The sequence below is a fragment of the Artibeus jamaicensis genome, unplaced genomic scaffold (assembly GCF_021234435.1).
Source record: "Artibeus jamaicensis isolate MK-2021 breed Jamaican fruit bat unplaced genomic scaffold, CSHL_Jam_final contig_519, whole genome shotgun sequence".
In the NCBI taxonomy this organism is placed as follows: Eukaryota; Metazoa; Chordata; class Mammalia; order Chiroptera; family Phyllostomidae; genus Artibeus; species Artibeus jamaicensis.
In genome coordinates, this window is record NW_026521871.1 from 13,135,503 (window position 1) to 13,157,068 (window position 21,566).

Genomic DNA, 21,566 nt, shown 5'->3' on the forward strand with positions numbered 1-21,566 from the left:
CCTGCCTTGCAAGTCAGGGGGCTATTATAGTTCTCTAGAGAAAAGTCAGTGTAGGGCAGCAGGATGAAGATGGAAGGAAGGCCACATTGGGTACAAGGATCCCAGATGGTGTCCTACTAGAGCTTGAAATGGGGGAGGCGACAGACTGTCCCCAAACCCAGGAACTATAGTGTTGGAATAAGAAGCATAGGCATAGAGACAGCCCTAACCCAGGGGAAGACCCAGACCTAGAAAAAGGTGGTGGTAACTCAGCTGGATGAGAAGGGGAGAATCTGGCATAGGTGGGGCATTTGTAGATGTGTTTGCTGGATGATTGAATGCAGCTGGCCGAAGTCCAGAGCTAGTACTGCTTGGATGAGATGAGAAGTCTGGGGTGTACTTCCTGTAGCACCTCTGGCTGAAGGAACCAGACCATTCTGTCCTAAGGGGGGCCAGTGACTTCTCCACCAGTTCCACAGCACTGTACTCTGAACTTAGCATTAGAGGCTTCTCTTAGCAGGGCACTATACTCCCAAGCCTCTCCTTGCATACGATCGCCCCCTACTGCAGAGAAATTAAGTTGAGGTAGGGGCTGCCAAGTCAGCCAGACTTTGGGCAAGTCACCACCCCTCCAGAATCCTCAGTTTTCTTATCGGAAAAATGGGAGTATCACCCACTTCCCTGATCGGATGGGAGGTTAAGCAGCTGTGTGTAGGAACCTGGCCTGGATCCCACTACTTTGCAGTTTCTGTCCTAGGTTCATGTTTTCATTCATTGAAGAAAACGTTCCCCCTGAGAAACAGGGGGAAACAGAGGGAAAGAGACCTGGTCCTTACAGCTCTACATCTTCCTGCCCTGGACAGAGGACACAGGGACTCAGGCCAGCCTGGGATCGCCAGTGCTGGGGGAGGGGGTGGAGGATGCTACACGCAGGGGTGGGCTGGGCCCGGAATGCAGCTGGGCAGGGCTATTTAAGCCCAGGGCCTCCTGGCAACTTCAGCAGACTGCCCTCTGAGCCGACAGCATGGATGACATCTACAAGGCTGCGGTGAGGGACTGGGATTGGTGGGCCCACTGGGGAGTCATTCAACTCAGGATGGGGGTGGGCAGGTCACCCCAGGGAAGTGGTGGGGACCCAGGAGAGGCGCTCAGGGGGATGGTGGGCAGTGGGTCTGGCGTTCTGGGGTATAGATTGGAGAGGAGCTGTCAGAGTGGGTAGAGGAGGAAGTCGCACCTTTCGACATCATGTCTGCCTCTGTCTCCAAGTGTCTGTAGTCTGTGTCACTGTCTCTCAGCCCTACCTCTCTGCATTTGTGTCTTTGGTCTCTGGACCTGTGCCTTTCTTGGTGTCTTTCCATCGTTTTGTTCTGAGCTGTCTCTGAGTCTGTCACTGTCTCCTTGTTCCCACACCCATTTCTGCCCCTCAAATTCTGCTTCTCACACACTCACAATCCCCTCAGCCCTCTCCAGCCCCTGAGCTGGCTGAGGATGTGGAGGGGGTAATAAGGGGTTGTGAGGAGGAGGCTGCAGAGCCAAATCCTGAGCTGGGTAAGGGGCTTTGAAGTCTGAGGCAGGCAGGGAAGGACTGGGCGTGGGGGAGGGCCAGGAAGGAGGCACAGAGGCCGAAACTCCCATCTGGCATGGGGGGCTCAGGGCTCAGTGGCTTAGCTGGGGGTTATGGCTGGGGAGTGGTCACCTCAAGTCCCTGTAGCCTACTGGGGTCACCGAGGGGCTTCATAGGCTATGCCATCTCAGGGAGGGTTAGTTTGCTGACCTCCCCATGCCCCACAGATAAGGACATCTGGCACAGACAGCTGTTCCCAAAGGAACCCCTCTCTCAGCCCCGGGATTGCGGTCCCAGTGCTGGCTCTGGGGTGCCTGTCCTGCAGACATCCACAGAGCTGGGGGAGCAGCCCTCTGCCCGTGTCCATACAAGGCCTGTCAGGCCTGGGGACTAATTTTGGCTCCTGAGGCACGGGCAGGCCAGGGGGCCAGATAACACTGCCCCACCCCCTGCATGCCAGAGTCCCCAGAACAATCACCAGGTTTAACTTTGTCCCCCGTTAAAAATAGCCCAGTGTCCACCCTGGTCAGGTTACAGTGAGTGGCTTTACCTACCCCCACACTGGTTTTATTGTCCCAACCTGAGGGACAGCTGTCCCTCAGACTACCCAGCTTGGGTTTCAGCAGGGCAGCCGGTAGGGCATTGAGTGGTCACTGACTATTGTTACTCAGGGTCACCTTAGTCCTGGAGTGGGTGCCCACCTGTCACCCCGGCCCTGAGCCCAGTCTCAGTGAGGCCAGCTGGGTCACAGAAGGGCTTTGAGGACAGGAAGGGAGGACCGAGGCCTCTGCTCCATGACCTGGAAATGGTCTGCCTCTTCCTGGGTTCAGTCGTCCTACCTGTGGAACGGGTTGGTTTCCTCAACAGCAGCTGGAGCCTGAGTCCTGAGACCTTGTTTCCTCTCTAGGTAGAGCAGCTGACAGAAGAGCAGAAAAATGGTGAGTGCCCCAACACACAGGGTGCGGCTGGGGGAGCATGAGGACCCTGGGCTGGAGACCAGAGCCTGGGGTCTCCCTTGCTGTGACCATAGAGGTCTCAGAGGGAAGTGGGCAGGTTGGTAGGCGGCCCCAGGGTTCTAGCCTTCTGGGGTTCTGGCTGCTGAGCCCTGGCCACTCTGCTCCCCTGCCCCTGTTGGACACAGAGTTCAAAGCAGCCTTTGACATCTTCGTGCTGGGCGCCGAGGATGGCTGCATCAGCACCAAGGAACTGGGCAAGGTGATGAGGATGCTGGGCCAGAACCCCACACCTGAAGAGCTGCAGGAGATGATCGACGAGGTGGATGAGGATGGTAAGCCCCTCTACCCCGCCAGGCCCCAGGCCCATAGCACCCCAGGTCACTGGGGACCCGAATCCTGACTCTGCCAGTTTTTACTCTGTGCTCTTGAAGTAGCTGTTGAGTCTCTCTGAGCCTCGATCGTCTCATACATAAAATGGGTAAAACAACCACCTTGCCTCAGGGAATTGGTGTGTAGTTGCAGTGAGAATATCCAGGCCTAGGGTCAAGGCAGGTGCCGGCCTTTCCGACCCTCCCTCTCCAGTGGCCGTGCCCTCTAACCCCCAGGCAGCGGCACCGTGGACTTTGATGAGTTCCTGGTCATGATGGTTCGGTGCATGAAGGATGACAGTAAAGGGAAATCTGAGGAGGAGCTGTCTGACCTCTTTCGCATGTTTGACAAGTGAGTGGGTGACCCCTGACCTCTGACCCAAAGTCTAGCAGAGCTGGGGAAAGGGACAGTCTTATGACCTCCAAGCCTCAGTTTTCTGTTCTGTGCAGTGGAGGAGTGGGATGCCTCATCTCTCAGCGGCTCTTCCCTGCCCCCGGGTCATGGGTGGGGCTGGCTCTTCTTCCCCCTGGCACCCACCCCTCTGAGATAGGCTCTGAGACCTCTCTTGCCCCCACACAGAAATGCTGATGGCTATATTGACCTGGAGGAGCTGAAGGTGATGCTTGAGGCTACAGGTGAGACAATCACGGAGGACGATATTGAGGAGCTCATGAAGGATGGTGACAAGAACAACGATGGCCGCATCGACTATGATGGTGAGGGATGGTGCACTGGATCTCCTGCTGCCCGTGCCCTGCAAGTTCTGACCCAGCTCTGACCCACGCTTGCCCTTCTCTCCACAGAATTCCTGGAGTTCATGAAGGGGGTGGAGTAGGTGCCGACCTTTGACCTTCCCCCAGAGCTGCGTGTGCTACCTTCCAACTCCAGCTGGGCCTTGGGGTGGGGCAGGGGGCCTGGGCTCCAGGTTGGGATGCTGGGCATATCCTTGACCAAGGGCCCTCTCTGACTCTCTCCTCAGCCTTGTCCTAGGAAATGCAAATAAAGCTCTGTTCCCTGGAGGCCTGGTGTCTTGATTTCCTTCCAGGTTGGGGCGGGGGGAGCTGTAGACATTTCACCAGCTAGTGTTCACTCCTTCCGTAAGGACCACTTCCTTCCCTGTCCCAGAGCCCTTGCTCTGACCAGCCCTGCAATCCACCTTCCGCAGGAAGAGTTAGGTTAGATCAGAGACTACCACAATGCATACCCAACTGCTTCCTTTCTATAACAGCTGATGCCCAGGCCCTATCTCCAGCAATTCAGCATTCAGCCTTTGTGGTGGCTCAGGAATCTGCATTTCACAAGCTCCTGGGGGCCATGGCTTTGGTCAGCTAGTTGGCAGCCGGAGGGTCTCGTACTTGAAGGGAGGAATAACTACAGCACCCAACTAGGCCCTGGATGCCCCTTGGCATAGCAGCCCCAGCTCCCTGTCGGCTCTTGTTGGGGAGAAGCAGAGCACTGTGGGGCCCAGTGGGCCCGCAGCTCTAGTCCACCTGCCACTCACCTGGATTTCCCTTTGGTAACATTGACTCCCAGGGATCCAGGGGTATATCATCTACTCTATCTTCCCTCACTCATGTGACAAGTGAGGACCCTGGGGCCCAGAGAGGCACAGGGACCTGTAAAGGTCATCCAGCGAGTCTGGGGGAAAGCAGAGCCACGTGGCTCCCAGTGAGGGCTCTGTCTGATGGAGCAGGTCCGGCAACCCACTTTCCCTCCCTGACAGGGAATGGAGGCTCAAAGCCTGGTGACTCTCAACTTAGTCGGGCTATCCAGGCTGGAGCTGCAGCCAGAAGAGTGATGCTGGTCTGGGGGAGGAGGGGATGCTGCAAGGAAGTGGAGGTGTGAGCTGTTGTGCTCACAGAAGGGACAGCTGCCATCATGTCTAGGCTCCAGCCAGAATGCCGGCAGCTGTCCTTGCTCCACCCGGCCACTCCACAGCCTCCCCACCTGTGCCCCAGCTTTGGCATTCCCCAGACAGGCCCAACATTCCAGAGATGGTCTGAGAATTCTGGAGATGCCTCCAGTGGAGGCCAGAGCTGGCAGAAGAGCACAGAGGGACCTGTGGGGAGAAGAGACGGATCCCATCAGGCCTGCCCTTGGGAGCTGGAGGACTCAAGGCCCTACATGTGTACCCAGGAATGGTGATATCTCAGGAGAGGAGGCAGGGCTACAGCGGGCAGCACCACTGACCAGTGCGCTGTTTCATGGCTTAGTCACCCCTACTATGTGCGTGGCACTGGTTGGATGCTGGGACCCTTCAGAGAGAGGCCCAGTTCTGAATTTTGTGAAATTTATAGTCACCTCAGAAAAGACAGAGAGGGAGGCGAGTTCAGTGAGGAAACCGGCACAGCGCAGGAATAGGAACTGTAGAGGCGTGGGGGCCCTGGGGCAGGGCAGTCTGGGAAGGCTTCCTGGAGGAGGTGGCACTGAGCCTGAGGCCTGAAGAACCATAGGGAACCAGCCATGGGAGGGCATAGGGAAAGAGACTGGAGCATTTCAGGAGCAGAAAGGCAGCCTCAGCAGCCTCAGAGTGAGAAGGTCTGGTGGCTCTCAGCACAGTGGGGCAGGAAGGGTGGGGCGACAAGGGTGGAGGAAGGTGCCTGGTTTCAGGGAATATTTGGAACTAGAAGGATTGAATGTGAGGTGTGAGAAAGTAGGGAGTCAAAGATGACCTTTCATATCAAGGATGAAGCTGCTGTTTCCTGATGCATAGAAGCCTGGAGGAGACACAGGTTCTTGGTGGTGGGGTATTAGAAAGTGGAGGTTTCCTTTACATTTAAACAAAGTTTTAAACTTTTCTTTAGTTTTTAAAAAATTATTGATTTTATTTTTTTAGAGAGGAGAAGGGGAGAGAGAGTGAGAGAGAGAAAAACATAGCTTCGTCATTCCACTTATTCATGCATTCATCTGTTGTTTCGTCTGTGTGCCCTGAAGGGACTGAACCTGTAGCCTTGGCGTATCAGGACATCGCTCTAACCAGCCGAGCTGCTGGCCAGGGCCTACATTCTTTCCTTTTTCATTTTGAAATTCCAAAGTTGCAAAAATAGTATGAAGAACTCCCATGTGCACTTCACCCAGCCGGTTATTTTGTAGCATCTCACGTGATTTGGGCTTGCCTAGGATTTCCTCAGGACTAGGTTCGGTTGTGCATTTCTGGCAGGACCATCACAGGGGAAAAGGAGAGTCCCTGGTCCTCGTCAAAGTCGAGATGCCTCTGGAAGAGGATGCGGGGATGTCAAAGCGGCACTGGAGACAAGAAGAGAGCGGAAGGAGAGCTATAAACTCAGGTGTCCTCAGAGTAAGAAACGCTTTCCCAGCCCTGGTCCTGCATGATACCCCAGGGAGAGGCTGTGTGTAGAGAGGTGGCCCGGGACTGTGTGCCGGGCATCCCACAGGGGCGGTCTCAGGGAAGAGACGTGGTCGATAAAGTGGGAGAGACCCTGGTGAGTGAGGGGCCTCAAGAGCCGGGAGAAGGAAAGAGGCATGAGAGACAGAGGATGGTCCTGGCCTTAGGGAACTTGGAGGCCCCCGAAGCCTTGGCCACTCAGACATAAGGGTTTCACTGAAGCAGCGGGAAGGAAACCTGGCTGGAGAGGACCAGAGAACTGAGCAAGGTAAAGGGGAGAGGGAGAGTGTGGACAATACTGGTGAAGTTTTGCAAATGCTCAGGAGACAGAGAAATGGATGGGAGCTGAAGGGAGATGGGAGTCCAGGGAAGCTCGTTTAAGGAGGGGAATCAGGGAATGGCCTGTATGCTGATAGGAATAACCCAGTGAAACTGAAAAGGGGCGATCCAAGATGAAGGGCAGAGCTGTGGAGGGTGAGCAGAACAAGCTTCTGGGAGTGTTTTAAGGGTTTGGGTATTGCACTGAGCCTTGACCCAGGCTGGGCAAAGAGAAAGGGGGCTCAAGGCACTGAGGGAAGAATTGTGTGAGTGGGAATCCTGAGTGTAGGAGGCGAGTTCAGATGAAGGGATGTTCTGAATGGAGATGTAAAAGGTCACATCCTTATTGGTGGTGACTTGCAAAGTGGGTGGCCGAGGTGGGGAGAAGAGAAGGACAAGGACCTAAGAGTCCAGGGAACAACCAAACTGTTGGGATGCTGATAGAACAGGGGGAGAAGAAGAGCTCTCTGTGAATGGAACAGGAGGATAACGGCCAGCTACAAAGAGGGTGCATGGGCAGGTTGGGGAGTGGGCTGGCCAGTGCCCTAAAGAAGAGGTCCACAGGGAGGGAGCCTTATGGGATTGTCCCAATATCTCTGTTCTAGAATGAGGTTGGTGGGGGAAGGGCTGGGGCATCCTTCCTTCTGAGCATTCTCCTCCCCTCCCCCACCCCCCAGAATGGGAGAGGCAGGGCTGTGACACTCCACATATGTGCCTGGTAGCATCGGATGCATGAACACACATCACACAAGCTCCCATCAGCACATGGCATTGAGCTATCATCTAGTTCCTACGGTTTGGCTTCCTTCACTTTTCTCCATTTGTTCTGGGCTCTGTCATCCTTTGCGTGGATATGCTTCCTTCATGAAGCCCCCCCTAGGTTTCCTCCAGCATCTCCTGAAATGTCTCTGACTGGAACCTCTCTCACTGCATCTGCCTCTTCATATTATGATTGCCTGGTTATTGCCTGCTGCCCCAAGAGACTGCAGTTTCTCCAGGGTGGCCCTGCTGACCTGCAAAGGGCCTGACAGAGCCTACGACTTTGGGACCTCCCGCAGTTCCCACTTTGTCCATTAGATGGCACAAGATGCATGTAGCAGGGTCCATGGATTCTTGGGCACCTCTAAGTCTATTTTCCATCAGCAGCCTGCAAACAGGACATTTACAAAAGATCCTTTACTTTCTTCCCAGACTGGAAAACTGAGGCCCAAAGAAGGAGAGGACCTGCCTGAGGCTGCATAACAAGTTAACCTTAGATTTTTGGCTCCCAGCCCCTGGTTCAGGCTGTGTGGCGGGGGCTGCTCCCACATCCTGCTCCAGTAGATCCAGGCCTCCCCTGCAGCCTCAGCTGGGCATCTGGCTGAGCCGAGACCCTTATGGTGAGCTGGCAGGCTGAGAGTTGGGCCTCTGCCCAGAGCCTGTGGCTACATGCTGGCTGGGGAGCTGGCTGTCCAGCTTAATCTCCAGGCAGATATTGTCCCCCATCCCAGGCTATTTCCCGAAACATGTCTCCAGGGAGTCGGAAGCAGAGGGGTGTCACCCCTCTGTGGGACCAGGATATAGTCACCAACATGGCAGTCCCTCCTCAAGCACCAATTTATACAGTTCGTTAAACCCAGGGTGACTGGTCCCTGGCCCTGGATGGAGATGGAGATCCAGAGAGGGAGGAAGGGCTTTGGCCAAACTTACCCAGTGGAGTAAGAGACATGTGGTCTGAGGTTTGTCACTGGCCTCCCTGAGTGACACCTTGTGCAATTCCATGTCAGAGCGCCTCCTGGGAGGAGCCATGTGTATGTCAGGGGGATGTGGGGGCAAGGAGACAGGGTTCAAGATTCCTGGGTCCCTCTCATGCTTACTCAAGGGGCAGACCTCTTTACCTTCCAGGGATGAGATGGGGAGGAGAGGTGGGGTCCAAGTATCAACCCCAAGGGCCTCAAAGCAAAAAAGAATCCCAGGAAAGGGCAGGGTGGATGGGGCCTGTTTTCTGCCTGCTGTGTTGCCTGGGGCTAGTTCCTTCCCTCTCTGAGCTCTCAATCTGAGACCACAATTGGAGGGCTTGGGCTGGTCATTAGGGAGAATTACTTTGCAGGAGTTTCTAGATTTCTGGGAGTTCCAACTCCGGCTCAAGGTTGAAAACTTCTTTGCTCCCAGGGCCTCAGATTCCAAGTGTAGGGGCCTGGAGGTGGGGTGGAGTGGCAGCTGTGGGGGGACACAGACAAGAATTGCCGTAGGATAGGGGGCTCTCAATAGACCCTGGACTGCCTCACTGCAGCCCTTCAGTCTCCTCTCCTCCCTGTTCCTCTCTGTGGTTTTCTTGCCCCCTGGATCTGAGCTCAGGGAGGAGGGAATGGGGATGTGAGCACACCAGCTTCATCCTCACTCTGGAGGGATTGTAAGTATAGGGTTTATGGGGGAGATTCTAGGAAGAACTGACCACTCCCTGAGTGACACCCTGAGCCCTGAGTCTCAAGAAGGAACTGAATGGATGAGAGAGGCAGAACAATGGGAGGGTACCCTGCCCAGTGGGCTAGGATGGGGCCTGGAGACTAGACATTCATCTCTTGCCCATCTCAGATCTGTGAAGTGTGGCAAACCTCAAGCCTCCATCCAAAACATGGAGCTCCCTTGGCTGGAATGACCAGCCCCTCTTGTGTCTTCTCTGCCCCCCCCACACACACACACACACACACACACACACACACACACACACACACACCCTGCAGGGAAGCTGGGGAGCCAACCCAAGGCCTCAAAGGGCTGGACCTTGCTGAAATCAGAGACTGGGGTTTAGAGTGAGTTTGTGTGTGTGGTGGGGGTGGGGGGGTGGAGGGATGTTTCTGTCACAGCACTGGAAGGGCAGAGAGCAAAGGAGAGCCCAGCCAGACCCTCACCCAGCCCTATAACCTCTGATCTCTGACTTCTGACCTCTCTTCCAGGTTATCTTCCCCTTGACATTTTGCTAGAGCCTGGAGACTTGGGTTTGTGGACACCTCTGTGTAAACTACTCACAGGGCAGCTGGGAGTCTCCCCGATGGAGGACCCGGGAACCGGGCACCAGCCAATCAGAGGCGTCAACCAGGCCGTCGGGATGAAGAGAATCAGTGCAGGTGCAAAACGGGCTCTCGCCCTTTCCTCCTCCTCCGTCTTCCTGGCCCTGGACGGGGCGGAGCCATTGCCTTATAAGTGGCAAGACCAGCGGCAAGAGAGCAAACTTCAACCAGCGGTGGGACCAGAGGGTAGCTCCACGGGCAGTGTGGTGTCCTCAGTCCCCCAGCATGAGCCCCTCGGCCTGGGCCATCTGCTGCCTTTTGGGGGTCCTCCTGCTCCGTGGGAGCCGATCCAGTCCCGGTGCCAGCGTGCCCCGCCTGCGGCTCTCTTACCGAGGTACGGACGATGTGCCCTATTCCTTTGCGGGTCTGCGAGAATCTGGGTTCCTGCAGCACCCTCAGCTGTGGGGGCCCCAACCACCTGGGCAGTCTGTTTTGCCAGCTGGAGGGATGTGGCCATTCCCTGCACAGCCCGTGGGAGGGATTTCCCCGTCATTCTCAGGGGATGGTGTTCCTCTGGCTGCGGCCAGAGGCAACGCGCTGGGGAGGAGGCAAGGGACAGCTCCTGGAGGCATGGCCAGGGTGGGGGTGGCAGAGGCAGAGACACACAGAGGAAAACCTGAGGGGCTGTTGAGAAAAGGAGGGAGACCAGTGGAGATCCTGAGCTACCTCGGCAGAGATGGGCAGAGACAGATGGGGCTGGGCAGGCAGGGCAGGTCTGAAGGGGCTGTCTATACTCGGGGAGGGCTCCTTGCCCAGGGCAGAGAGTCGGGGAGCAGGAGCCTGACCCTCTCCTCCTTACTCTGCAATGGGGCCCCTCAGCCTGTCCCCACAGCCTCCTCCTCCCACCCGCCTGCCTCTTTGCAGCCCTCTGGTCCCAATGCTGGCCTTACTCCTCCCTCTCCATCCCAGCCCAGAAGTTCCTCTGCAGATCTAACCTGATGTGTTGTGCTGCAGTGGGCACAGACCTCCTCTAAATCTGTAGAGACAGGACACAGGAAAAGGCCCCTGAGACACAGGCTTTCCACAGATTCTTCTTAGGGAGGCCGGAGGGGTGATCGCGTTTCCCTGGGAACCCTCGTGTAAGGGGGGAGACCCAGGCTCTGGAGAGTATGAGGGGTGAGATAGGGCTCCACTCTGGAGAGTCTGAAAATGGTATCTGGTGCGGGGGAGAATGTGGTCCTGCCCTTGGAGCTCTGGTTTTGGAGGGAACTCAGGCTATAAGAAAACGCCTACATAGGACAAATCCCTTCTAAAGGACTATCAGCCATGGAGGACTTCCTGGAAGAGACTATTGACGAATTTGGGGATGGAGTGGGTGCTGGGCCGAGCGTGACCCTTGGGGAGGCGTGGGATACTTGGCCTCCCCAAGGGTGGCCAAGGTCCCTTCTCACCCTTCTGGCTGTCTGCCCCCTTGCCCACCCAGTACCCCCGACTCCCTAGCCCCACCCCAAGGATTTATTTCAGGATCCTGACTCCTACAACCAGTACCCCCAGAGAGCCACCCTCCATCCCTAGGGCCTGGGTGGGGAGGGTCTATGGGGGAGAAAGTTCTCTTTAGCCACATCCTTGGACCAGAGCCAGGGGCTTGGCCTGGTCATACCTAGCCTCTCTCATGCCCAGGCCTTTTCCAGGTGCTCCCTCTGCGGGGAACCCTTTTCCCTGCCTGCCGGCTTGCACAGTGCTCAGGCTCAGCCGCCCTCCCCCAGCCTGCTGCCATAATTTCTGCCGGGGGAGCCGTCTTCCCTGGAGGTTGTGTAGAGCACACATGGGCCACTGGGAAGGAGATGTGAACCGAAAGATCGAGGGCCAAGGGATTGGGGGATAGAAGTTGGCCCCTGGGTGGGCTGTTCTGGGTGGGGGCTCAGAGCCCCTATCCCACCCACCCCCAGGAGCCATTTCCCAGAAGCCCTCCAGCAGCCCTGTGGATGGAAACACTTTCCAGATGTGAGCGTGTGTGGGGTGAATGCACAGCTGGGACCCTCCCACTTCCACACCTTGGCTGAGGGGCCCTAACCCCTCCCTTGCTCCCTGTAGACCTCCTGTCTGCCAACCGCTCTTCCGTCTTTCTGGGTCCCCGGGGCTCCCTGGACCTTCGGGCTATGCACCTGGATGAGTACCGGGACCGCCTCTTTCTGGGGGGTCGTGATGCCATCTACTCTCTGCAGCTGGACCAGGCATGGACAGACCCCAGGGAGGTGAGCTGGGATAACTGGAGAGCGGGTCTGTCTGTCTGAGAGCTGGGCAACTCTGGATGGGGGGCTGGATGGGGAAACTGAGGCTGTGAGGTCAGGGGTCAGCTGGGCTGTGTTTCAGGTCCTGTGGCCGCCGCAGCCAGGACAGAGGGAGGAGTGTGTTCGAAAGGGAAGAGACCCTTTGGTGAGTGCTCTCGGGAGTGAAGGTCCCCAACCCTGACCAGCACCCCGGGACAGCCTGTGGCCAGCTATGCCTCCAGCCGCCTGGACTGGGCTCATTTGAAACAGACACGGAGGGCTCTTGAAGGTCCATGAGGGATGTCACCCTAGACCCCCATGGCTGGGCTGAGCTCCTGAGCCCCTGACCCCGGCCAGGCAGGGCTGAGCCTGGGAACCTGAGGAGATGGTGGGCAGCCCCTCACTCCGCCCCTCTCCCCACCAGATGGAGTGTGCCAACTTCGTGCGGGTGTTACAGCCTCACAACAGAACCCACCTGCTGGCTTGTGGCACTGGGGCCTTCCATCCCACTTGTGCCCTCATCGTGGTTGGGCACCGTGGGGAGGTGAGCCTGGGGCGGGCCCCAGAACGGACTGGGAAGCAGTGGCATTTCCTCTAGGCTGCCTGAACACTCCCCATTGAGCCTGGGTTGGGGCAGAGGTTTCAGGGGCCTGAAAGGCGCCTTTGTGCCAGAGAGCTGACCCTACTGGCCTGGCCTGGAGTCAAGGGTGCCTTCACCCACCCCCACTTTCCAGCTGCACGCAACGGCCACTACGGGGGGGGGGGTGTCTAGCACTACTTTCCCAGGTGAGACCTCCCTCCCTCTCCCCCAGCACGTGCTCCACCTGGAGTCCCGCAGTGTTGAAAGTGGGCGGGGACGCTGCCCTCATGAGCCGAGTCGTCCTTTCGCCAGCACCTATGTAGGTAGGTGATGCCCGGGTACCGGGAGGGTGGGAGCTGGCTGATGCCATTGGGGAGGGAGGTGGCGGGGCCCTCCTCCCCTAACTCTGCTTTCCAGGCGGGGAGCTGTACACTGGCCTCACTGCCGACTTCCTGGGGCGAGAGGCCATGATCTTCCGGAGTGGGGGTCCCCGGCCGGCCTTGCGCTCTGACTCCGACCAGAGCCTCCTGCACGGTGAGTCCAGGGGCCTGCTGAGAGCGAGGCTGACTGGGGCCTGCCTGCATTGGCAGGAGGCAGGAGGCAGAAGGGACAGCCCATTCCCACGCCACCCCTCAGGACTCCAGCCTCCACTGGGGGACCCCCATACCTCTTCCCCATCCCCATTTTGTTCAGCCATATGTCCCCCTGGAAGGGTCCCCCACCAGCTTCATCCTATCACCTCCCCCCACCCAGACCCTCGGTTTGTGATGGCTGCCCGGATCGCTGACAACTCCGACCAGAATGATGACAAGGTGTACTTCTTCTTCTCGGAGACTGTCCCCTCACCAGATGGTGGCCCAGGCCATGTCACTGTCAGCCGTGTGGGTCGTGTCTGCGTGGTGAGAGCTGGGAAGGGGCAGTGAGGGTCTTCAGTCCTTGTGGTGCTCCTCTCTCACAACCTGTCCCCACCCTCAGCAGTAGGGAAGCTGAGGTGAGAGAGCCAATGTCTGTGCCTCTCCACCAAAGGGTGAGGGTGCAGGAGCCGGAGGAGGGGCCTGCCTGTCCTTTGGGACTGAAGGCTGACCCTGAGCCCCCAACCCACAGAATGACGCTGGTGGCCAGAGGGTGCTGGTGAACAAATGGAGCACTTTCCTCAAGGCGAGGCTGGTCTGCTCAGTGCCGGGTCCTGGTGGTGCAGAGACCCACTTTGACCAGCTGGGTAAGGGGCAGGGCCAAGGGCAGGCCTGGGAGCGGGAGGCAGGGGGGCTTTAGGCCTGTGAGTGGGGGACATCGGCAGTGGTCTTCTGTCTCCCAGAGGACGTGTTCCTGCTGTGGCCCAAGGCAGGGAAGAACCTCGAGGTGTACGCACTTTTCAGCACGGTCAGGTGGGCACATCGGCCTCCCCCTCCCTGACCCAGGCCAGGCCTCGGCCCCCGGTTCCTCTGTTGAGCCTCTGCCTTCAAACCCCAGCCTTGCCCTGGGTCCCCGTCTCTGTCCCTGACTCTGTGGCTCTATTTTCTGTCTCCCTCTGTTTACCATTGCCTGGGTGTCTTTGTTTTCAGCTTCTGCTGACAGCAGGCACTGTCGCCCTCTGCCCTGCCCAAAGAGCCAGACCGCCCCCGTCCCGCCTGTGACGGCCACCCGGGCCTGACTGTCCTCTCTGCCCTCTGCAGTGCTGTGTTCCAGGGCTTTGCAGTCTGCTTGTATCACATGGCGGACATCTGGGAGGTCTTCAAAGGTCCCTTTGCCCACCAAGATGGTCTCCAGCACCAGTGGGGGCCATATGGGGGCAAGGTGCCCTTCCCCCGCCCTGGCGTGGTGAGTATCCCGCTCGGCCGGGGAAGACAGCGGACCAGATGCCAGGAGGGCTGTACGTTGGGACATCATTGTGTCTGCTGCGTGCAGCTCCACAGCAGCTCTGAGCTAGGGGGCAGGGGGCAGAGAGGCACCGCACCGAGCACTGACCACATTGAGGAGCCTCTCACCCACTGAGAGCGGTCCCTCCAAGGGTGACATGCCCAGACGGCGGGGCGTGGAAACAGGCTGGGGTGGGGAACATGTGACCCCAGGGCCCAGGTGCTTCCTTTGCCTCTGCCACAGTGCCCCAGTAAGATGACTGCACAGCCCGGACGGCCCTTCGGCAGCACCAAGGACTACCCAGATGAGGTGCTGCAGTTTGCCCGAGCCCACCCACTCATGTTTCGGTCTGTGCGGCCTCGGCAGGGCCGCCCTGTCCTCGTCAAAACCCACCTGGCCCAGCAGCTGCGCCAGATCGTGGTGGACCGCGTGGAGGCTGAGGACGGGACCTATGACGTCATCTTCCTGGGGACTGGTGGGTGGGCTGAGTAAGGTGGCTGGAATGGGGAGGTGTGCTGGCCCCCAGGCTGCTCTTTCCTCTCCTACTGACTCCTTCTCCCCTGTCTCAGACTCAGGTTCAGTGCTCAAGGTCATGGCCCTTCAGTCTGGGGGCTCGGCTGAGCCTGAGGAGGTAGTTCTGGAGGAGCTCCAGGTGTTTAAGGTGAGCAAAGGAGGGGGGCTGATGGGAGGGGTCCCCTCAAGCCCCATTCCTGGGTCTAGCCCTGGCTATAGGGAGGCAGGAGCAAAGCACAGGAATAAAGGCAGGAGGGGCCTGTCTTTCCTGAACTTGCAGCCAGTGGGGGATGAAAGTGAGCACACTTTCCTCTGCAGAGGGCTTGCTGATGCCTCTAATAGACTGAGGGGCCTTCAGAGAAGTCTGTGGCTGAAAGCTGGGGGAACTAAGGGAGGGATGGCCAAGGTGAGCACCCCCTGGACAAGGCCCTGATAAGCACAGCTCCCTGCGAGGGGGTGGCTCAGAGCCCAAGTGCCCAAGGGGTTCACGGGCCACGGGCCCCTCTATAGAGTCAGACAGGTGGTGTGTCTGGGGGACTGTCACGCCTCCCAACCTGGGTTGGGTGATGCGAGACAGCTGCTTCTTTGCCGGGGAACAGGCTGTGTGGGGGGACACTGGAGATTTGTGCTTCTAGCCAAGCCTCCTGCTTGGAGGCCAGCCAGGGTGAGGGGACCTTTCTTGTAACCTGACCTCTGGGAAAGACTGTCCAGCCATAGTTGCACTGACCCAGGCTGGGAGCTGGGTGGCCCTGGGGGCTGAAGGAGGCTGAAGGCAGGGGTGCAGTGGAGACCTTTCCAACACCTCCCTCCTGATACCCTGCTCCTTCCCCAGGTGCCAACAGCCATCACTGAGATGGAGATCTCCGTCAAAAGGGTAAGAGCAGCTGCACCCTCCTGGTGCCACTGCCCCCCCCTCCCCTGGCTGGAAGCCTGCTGAGCACTGCCAGTGTCTGCTGGAAAGCCCCTGCAGCAGGCTCTGAGCTGCCTGACTAGACCCTGCAAAGAGGGCTGAGGTTCCCGTGCAGGAAACTGGTGGGCAGTGGAAGGCCCTGAGCAAGTGAGGTTGTGTTCAGACTTAGGGAGATCCACAACAGGCCTGTTCCTTAGGGGAGGCAACAGTGCTGGAGAACAAAATCCAGGTTTGAAATCAAACAAGGGAGTCACTTCTTGGAGGCCTGCTATGTCCTTTTGAAAGGGCCAAATACTATCTTCCCAAGTTTATCTGCCTCAGTTTATCATTGGGTAAATCCAGACTTTGGTACTGGGATTGCTTAAAGCAGAGTGCACCTAAGGTCAGAGGCAAGTCAGGATAAAGGCCATTGGGGTGGGCGAGCCTGGGGCCAGTCCAAGCCCCTCAGAGAGAAGGCCCCAGGCCTGCCCCATCCCCTACACGTCCTAGCCCAGGATCACTGGTACAGCCTGTGGATGGTAAACATTTTGTTTCTGTGACTGCACCCAAGAGGCTCTGGAAGACTGCTTAAAAGTGGCAGGGATCTCAGAAAACCCAAGGAGGCTGAGTGACTGGCTGCTTCTGGGGAAGCCCAGGCTCACTGTGGGCTCCACCTGGGTCTCTCTCCAGCAAATGCTGTACGTGGGCTCCAGGCTGGGCGTGGCCCGGCTGCGGCTGCACCAGTGTGAGACTTACGGCAGTGCCTGCGCAGAGTGCTGCCTGGCCCGGGACCCATACTGTGCCTGGGATGGCGCTTCCTGTACCCGCTACCGGCCTGGCACCAGCAAGCGCAGGTTCCGCCGGCAGGACATCCGTCATGGCAACCCTGCCCTGCAGTGCCTGGGCCAGAGCCAGGAAGGTGAGTGGTGGCCACTGGGCGTCGGCTGGGCTCGCACAAGGGTCCCACTCACCCAATGGCCTGGGCTCAACCCCTGCGAAGTGAGGCCTCAGACTTGTCCTGTTGTAAACTTGTCCTCAGTGTCCCTATCCATGTGGCTTCTGTCAGTATATAGGTGCAGGGTCTTTGGACAGAGTGACTGGTTTAGGGACTGATGGACACTGAGGTCCCTAAACACTGCTGGGGGCTCCTGGACTGTGGGAGTCAGGGGTCCCATGTGGAGTTCCTGCGCTGAGCCCACCTCTGCCTCCCTGCAGAGGAGGCTGCAGGACTCGTGGCGACCGCCACGGTCTATGGCACGGAGCACAACAGCACCTTCCTGGAGTGTCTGCCCAAGTCTCCCCAGGCGACCGTGCGCTGGCTCTTGCAGAGGCCGGGGGACCAGGGGCCCGACCAGGTGAGTGAGGACCCTGCCTCTAGTTTGTATTGGACTTGCCCTAAGGTCCTATCCCTCCCTGAACCCCAAGTCCTGAGTCCTAGAAAGGGGCTCTGAGGGGAACCTGCCAAGTTCAACGGAAGAAAACTGTGCCGTAGGCCCCTCGGGTACCTGGAAAGAGGTGCCCCCCTCTTGCTGTTTGCTTGGAACTCCTCCAGTGACAGGGAGCCCACCAACTCTCCAGGGACCGGGCGGAGCTCTGGGAGGTGGGTGGCGGAGACAGAAGAGGAGGGAGGGGTCTGTGCCGTCAGGGAGCCCCCGTGCCCACACACAAGGCTCGCCTTTGCAGGGACCTTTCCCCAGGGGTTCTCAGTCCTCCTCTGCCTCAGGCTTGTGCCCCTGGCCAGTGGTCATCACCTCCCACCCCCTCACTGCCCAGCCTCACACTTCTTCCCTGGAGTCCAACTGTTTGCCCAGGCCTTCCTACCCCGTCTAGAAAGGCTGTCAGCCCCAGAGATGGCTTCTGACTGGGGCCTGAGGATGGGCGTGGGTGGGGCAGGGTGAGAAACCATTCTCAAGAGCTCCCACAGGCAGGGGAGGGAGGGAGTGGGTTGATTACAGGAGGGGCTCTCCTTCCTGCTTGGGAACTGGGGGAGGCCAGCCTTGGGCCAGCTGCTGGGCTAGGCACTGAGAGACTCCCCCTGGGGCCAGGGGCAGGGGAAGCAATGGGATGAAATTACACAGCACTCACTGCCCCAGCAGGCCAGCTTCAACATACAGACATGTAGACTAAAGCCCAGACAGCTACTGGGCCAGAGTCAGAACAGCACTCTTACCTCCCACACTGTGAAGGGCACTTAGCCCACCCCCTGCTGGGGCTGCAGGCCCCTCGCTGTGGGGGAAGTGATCAATGCAGACCATATAGAGTGAGGGAATTCTAGTCCTGGGGCTGGGGTTACAGATCCCCCTGAGTAAAAGCCCATAAATACCCTCTTAACCCCTTGGTTCAGTGGGATATGTGCTGGGACTCCCGAAAGCCAAGACGGGTGTCCCAGAGCTTTGACTAGGGGAGAAACCAGTCAAATTTTTGAAAAGCCTTCTTTTCAGGCCATGTCCTGGGTAATGGGCAGTTGAAACCCTGCCTGCAATCAGCTTAGTCTCATGGAGGCTAAGCCTACCAAGCTGCTGGTCCCTTCCCGGGAAGGATAATGGGCAAGTACTGGGCCCTGCGGTGACACATTTGGAAAAGCAGGGTGCAGAGAAGGTGATGGTGTATGCCTCGCTCCACCTGCCCCTCATGCCCTCCTGGTACCCGGCAGGTGAAGACAGATGAGCGAATACGGCAAACAGAGCAGGGGCTGCTGTTCCACAGGCTCAGCCGCCTGGATGAGGGCACCTACACCTGTACTACACTGGAGCACGGCTTCTCCCAGACTGTGGCCCGCCTGGCTCTGGAGGTGATTGTGGCTGCACAGCTCAAGAGCCTGCTCCATAGGGAGCAGAGGCCAGGGGAGCCCCCTGCCCGGGGAAGCCTGGCCTCCACCCCGCCCAAGGCCTGGTACAAAGACATCCTGCAGCTCATTGGCTTCGCCAACTTGCCCCGGGTGGATGAGTACTGTGAGCGCATGTGGTGCTCCTCTCGGAGCCGGGGCAAACAGGCCAAGGGCAAGAGCTGGGCAGGGCTGGAGCTGGGCAAGAAGGTGAAGAGCCGGGTGCAGGCCGAGCGAAATCGGACACCCCGGGAGGTGGAGGCCACATAGAAAGTGAAGGAGGGGGTGGTTGGGATGGGCCCAGTGGCCCAGTATCAGCTCCTAGTGTCTCCCACCCACCCAACTAGGCAGAGGGGGCCAGCAGGCTTGATCACCTCTTAGAGATGGGAGTCTCTGCCCCTAAACCCCTACTAGGCCACTACAGGAAAGGCTGGGGGCCTGATGGAGGGACCCTGTGCCTGTTCCTTGCACCTTCTGCTCTTAGTTTCAGATGGAGCCAGCACCCCCTGGACACTGGCGATATCAGTGGGCCTGCTATGCATTCTCAGAGGTGGTCCCCAGAGCACATTTCTGGTTGTGCCTAGAGGCAAGAGGACTGGGAAGTTATTTCCCAGCTGCAGAGTGGTGGCCATTCTGAGCGCCCCTTAGAGTGGCTTGCGGTTGCCTCTGATGAGGCGTGGCACAGGCCCTTAGACAGCCAGAGGGGGGTGGGGTTGTCTCTGAGCTAGCCAGCCCCGGTGAAGAAGACCTTCACTGACTGAGCCGGGGAGGGAAGAGCAGGTGCTGAGCAGGTAGACCCCTTGCCCCGCACTTTGTGCCCTGATATCTTGGTGGTCACCTGCCATTGTCCACTGCCTATTCTCCATCTTGGAATCACAGAAGCATAGACGCTAGAGTTCCCTGCAACCTGGGGTCGAGCTGGGCCTCAGGCCCTACGTCTTAAACCAGAGGGGCCTCACAGCCTGGCTCCCCTTCCCCAGGCCCCTGAGCTGTCAGGCCATGTTTCCTGGGATGCCTATCCCTCCTGATAATATCCCCCCTCCCCACCATCGGGGTCTCCGTGCTGATGAGCAGGGTAAGGATGGGTTCTAGGAGAATGTCAGCTCCATCTCTGTGGACTAGAGATGGGGAGAGGGGAGCTGGGGAGGAGTGGGCTGTCATTCCCAGGGCAATGAGAGCACACCCACAGCTTGGGGGGTGGGAATGTGGCAGCTCTGAGAACAAGCTGCAGCTGGTGGGCAGCACCCGGGAGGGGTGGGGTAGGGCTACACCCTGGGACACAGAGGATTGAGAGGCTTTGGCGGTGGGGAGAGGGTGGGAGACCCCAGGCTGGGCTCTGGGGCCCAGGAGCAGGCATGCTTAAGGACTCAAGATGGCATCAATTAGCTCAGGAACCCCCGGGAAGGCCAGATGTTTTCCATCCCGGAATCGTTGGTTTCTGCTAAATAAGGGTTGTTTGTGGATGGTTCATGTATGAAGCCTTTTTTTTCTTTTAAGGGGAAAAAGCTGCTAAGAACTCTGAGCCATGCTGGTTGTTGGGGCTGAGGTTCAGGTGGCCAGGACGGAGGCGTTCTGTCTGTGCGTGTAGGCAGGTGTACTGCCATCAGCGGTAATGCCTTCCTGCACTGGGGAGCACAGCAGAGGGGGAAGGACTGAATGAAAAGTTGTTCCCATCCTGCCTGGGAACACGTTAGTGACACACAAAACCAACAGGAGAGAGACAGGAGCATCCGGTTCAAGAGTCCCTCCACTAAAAATCCAAGATGAATAAAGGAGGGAAAAGTCGATGGAAGGAAAGACAGGGCTTCCTGTCCCACTGAACTCAAACCCAGACTGTGCTGCCTTGGATTCCATCTGGGCCGGCCCCCTCACCCCCAGCTGGAATCTGAAATGGGCCCTCCTTCCACCCTCTGCACAGTCCGTGAGCCGGAAGTGCTGAGACGAACCTGACAGCACTTTGGGAAGCCGTGGCCTGGGTTGCTATGGCTGGGCTGTGAGCAGGTAAAAGCAGAGGAGAGGAGGACTGTGGGCAGGGGGGCTGGAGAAGAGGAGCGGGGGAGAGGCCACGGAGGAGGGGGAGGGGAGTGCACAGAGCCCCAGAAGCGGTGTCAAAGCTGCAGCCAGCACGACCCCTCTCCCCAGGGAAGCCAGGAAGAAGCAGCCGGGCCCTCGGGGGTCTGTAGTCTGGACCCAGGTGTGGCTGGCTCTGGGTAGGGTCCTTCAGGGAAGCTACTCTGAAAGACGGAGGGAGGAGCTGAAAATCCTGAACAGCAAATACCTGCGCTTGGAAAGTTATGGACAGATTCTACCAACTCCCAACCCCCATGGTACTATGTGTTATAACTCCTGGAGATGCCTCTATGTGTGAATTCTATTTTTGTATTTGTACACTGAGATGGGCTTTGTGGTTTCTCTGTCTTCAGAACATACTTCCTCTAATTACTATTGTTACTTTGTCGTGACCACCCCTGAGCTCCAGTGAGGGCAGCACAGTGGTCTACCACACAGAACCTACGGGGAAGTGAATGAAGTTAATATTTACATCACATACTTATGTTATTGTATCTGTGTATTTCTGTACTAAATTGACTGATACCGTCTGTGCGAACTGGAAATGAAGAGCCTTCCCCATCCGTTCCACGAGGGAGAAGGTCTCCCTAGGTGGTATTTTCCAGAAGGGAGGGTGGGTATGAAGGGAAGGAAGGAGTCAGAGGGCATTGTCTATGACGCTGAGATCGCTTATTAAATTAGGAAGATCCTGCCCTTCGGGCTTCTGAGACTGACCTTCTTGGAACTTCAGGAAGATCTTGAGCCAGAAAAAAACTGCTGGCAAAGGGCAGCTGGGCACGTAGGCAGCTCTGCTTCTTTTTCACAATAACACTTGACATTTGTGACAGCAGCCCTTGGCCTGGTGCCTGTCTTCATCCCAAACTACATACCAGCGTTTATTAAGGTCATTGCGCTCTTGTCTGGGGGGCCAGGCTGTGCTGCGGGGGCTGCGGTTTCTGGGAAGGAGGGGAGGCCCCAGTAGTCTGGCCTACTGGGTGTGCTGCAGAAGGCTCCCACCCCTTTGTGACACTAAGCTGGCGCCCAAAGAGCGGCCTGCACTGG

General features: G+C 57.9%; 2 protein-coding genes across 2 annotated transcripts; both read left to right on the forward strand.

Moving 5' to 3' along the window:
* Positions 1-948: 948 nt before the first annotated feature.
* TNNC1 (troponin C1, slow skeletal and cardiac type) lies at positions 949-3,887 on the forward strand. Its single transcript, XM_037134751.2, has 6 exons — positions 949-1,027; positions 2,451-2,481; positions 2,685-2,831; positions 3,105-3,219; positions 3,448-3,584; positions 3,672-3,887. The coding sequence occupies exons 1-6, from the start codon at positions 1,004-1,006 to the stop codon at positions 3,701-3,703; spliced, it is 486 nt and encodes a 161-aa protein (XP_036990646.1). The 5' UTR covers positions 949-1,003; the 3' UTR covers positions 3,704-3,887.
* Positions 3,888-9,727: 5,840 nt separating this feature from the next.
* On the forward strand, positions 9,728-21,005 carry SEMA3G (semaphorin 3G). Its single transcript, XM_037134770.2, has 16 exons — positions 9,728-9,916; positions 11,617-11,777; positions 11,896-11,958; positions 12,217-12,336; positions 12,605-12,695; positions 12,790-12,906; positions 13,126-13,271; positions 13,477-13,591; positions 13,688-13,757; positions 14,046-14,190; positions 14,473-14,704; positions 14,799-14,890; positions 15,575-15,616; positions 16,322-16,550; positions 16,847-16,986; positions 18,285-21,005. Exons 1-16 carry the CDS (start codon positions 9,808-9,810, stop codon positions 18,723-18,725), a joined length of 2,313 nt encoding a protein of 770 aa, XP_036990665.2. The 5' UTR covers positions 9,728-9,807; the 3' UTR covers positions 18,726-21,005.
* The last annotated feature ends 561 nt before the right edge of the window (positions 21,006-21,566 follow it).

Coding starts and splice junctions, on each gene's coding strand:
- TNNC1 (XM_037134751.2), top strand. CDS start 1,004: ATGGATGACATCTACAAGGCTGCG. Junction 2,482..2,684: donor GACAGAAGAGCAGAAAAATG/GTGAGTGCCCCA, acceptor TGTTGGACACAG/AGTTCAAAGCAGCCTTTGAC. Junction 3,585..3,671: donor TGGCCGCATCGACTATGATG/GTGAGGGATGGT, acceptor TTCTCTCCACAG/AATTCCTGGAGTTCATGAAG.
- SEMA3G (XM_037134770.2), top strand. CDS start 9,808: ATGAGCCCCTCGGCCTGGGCCATCTGCTGCCTTTTGGGGGTCCTCCTG. Junction 11,959..12,216: donor GAAAGGGAAGAGACCCTTTG/GTGAGTGCTCTC, acceptor TCTCCCCACCAG/ATGGAGTGTGCCAACTTCGT. Junction 12,696..12,789: donor TTTCGCCAGCACCTATGTAG/GTAGGTGATGCC, acceptor TCTGCTTTCCAG/GCGGGGAGCTGTACACTGGC.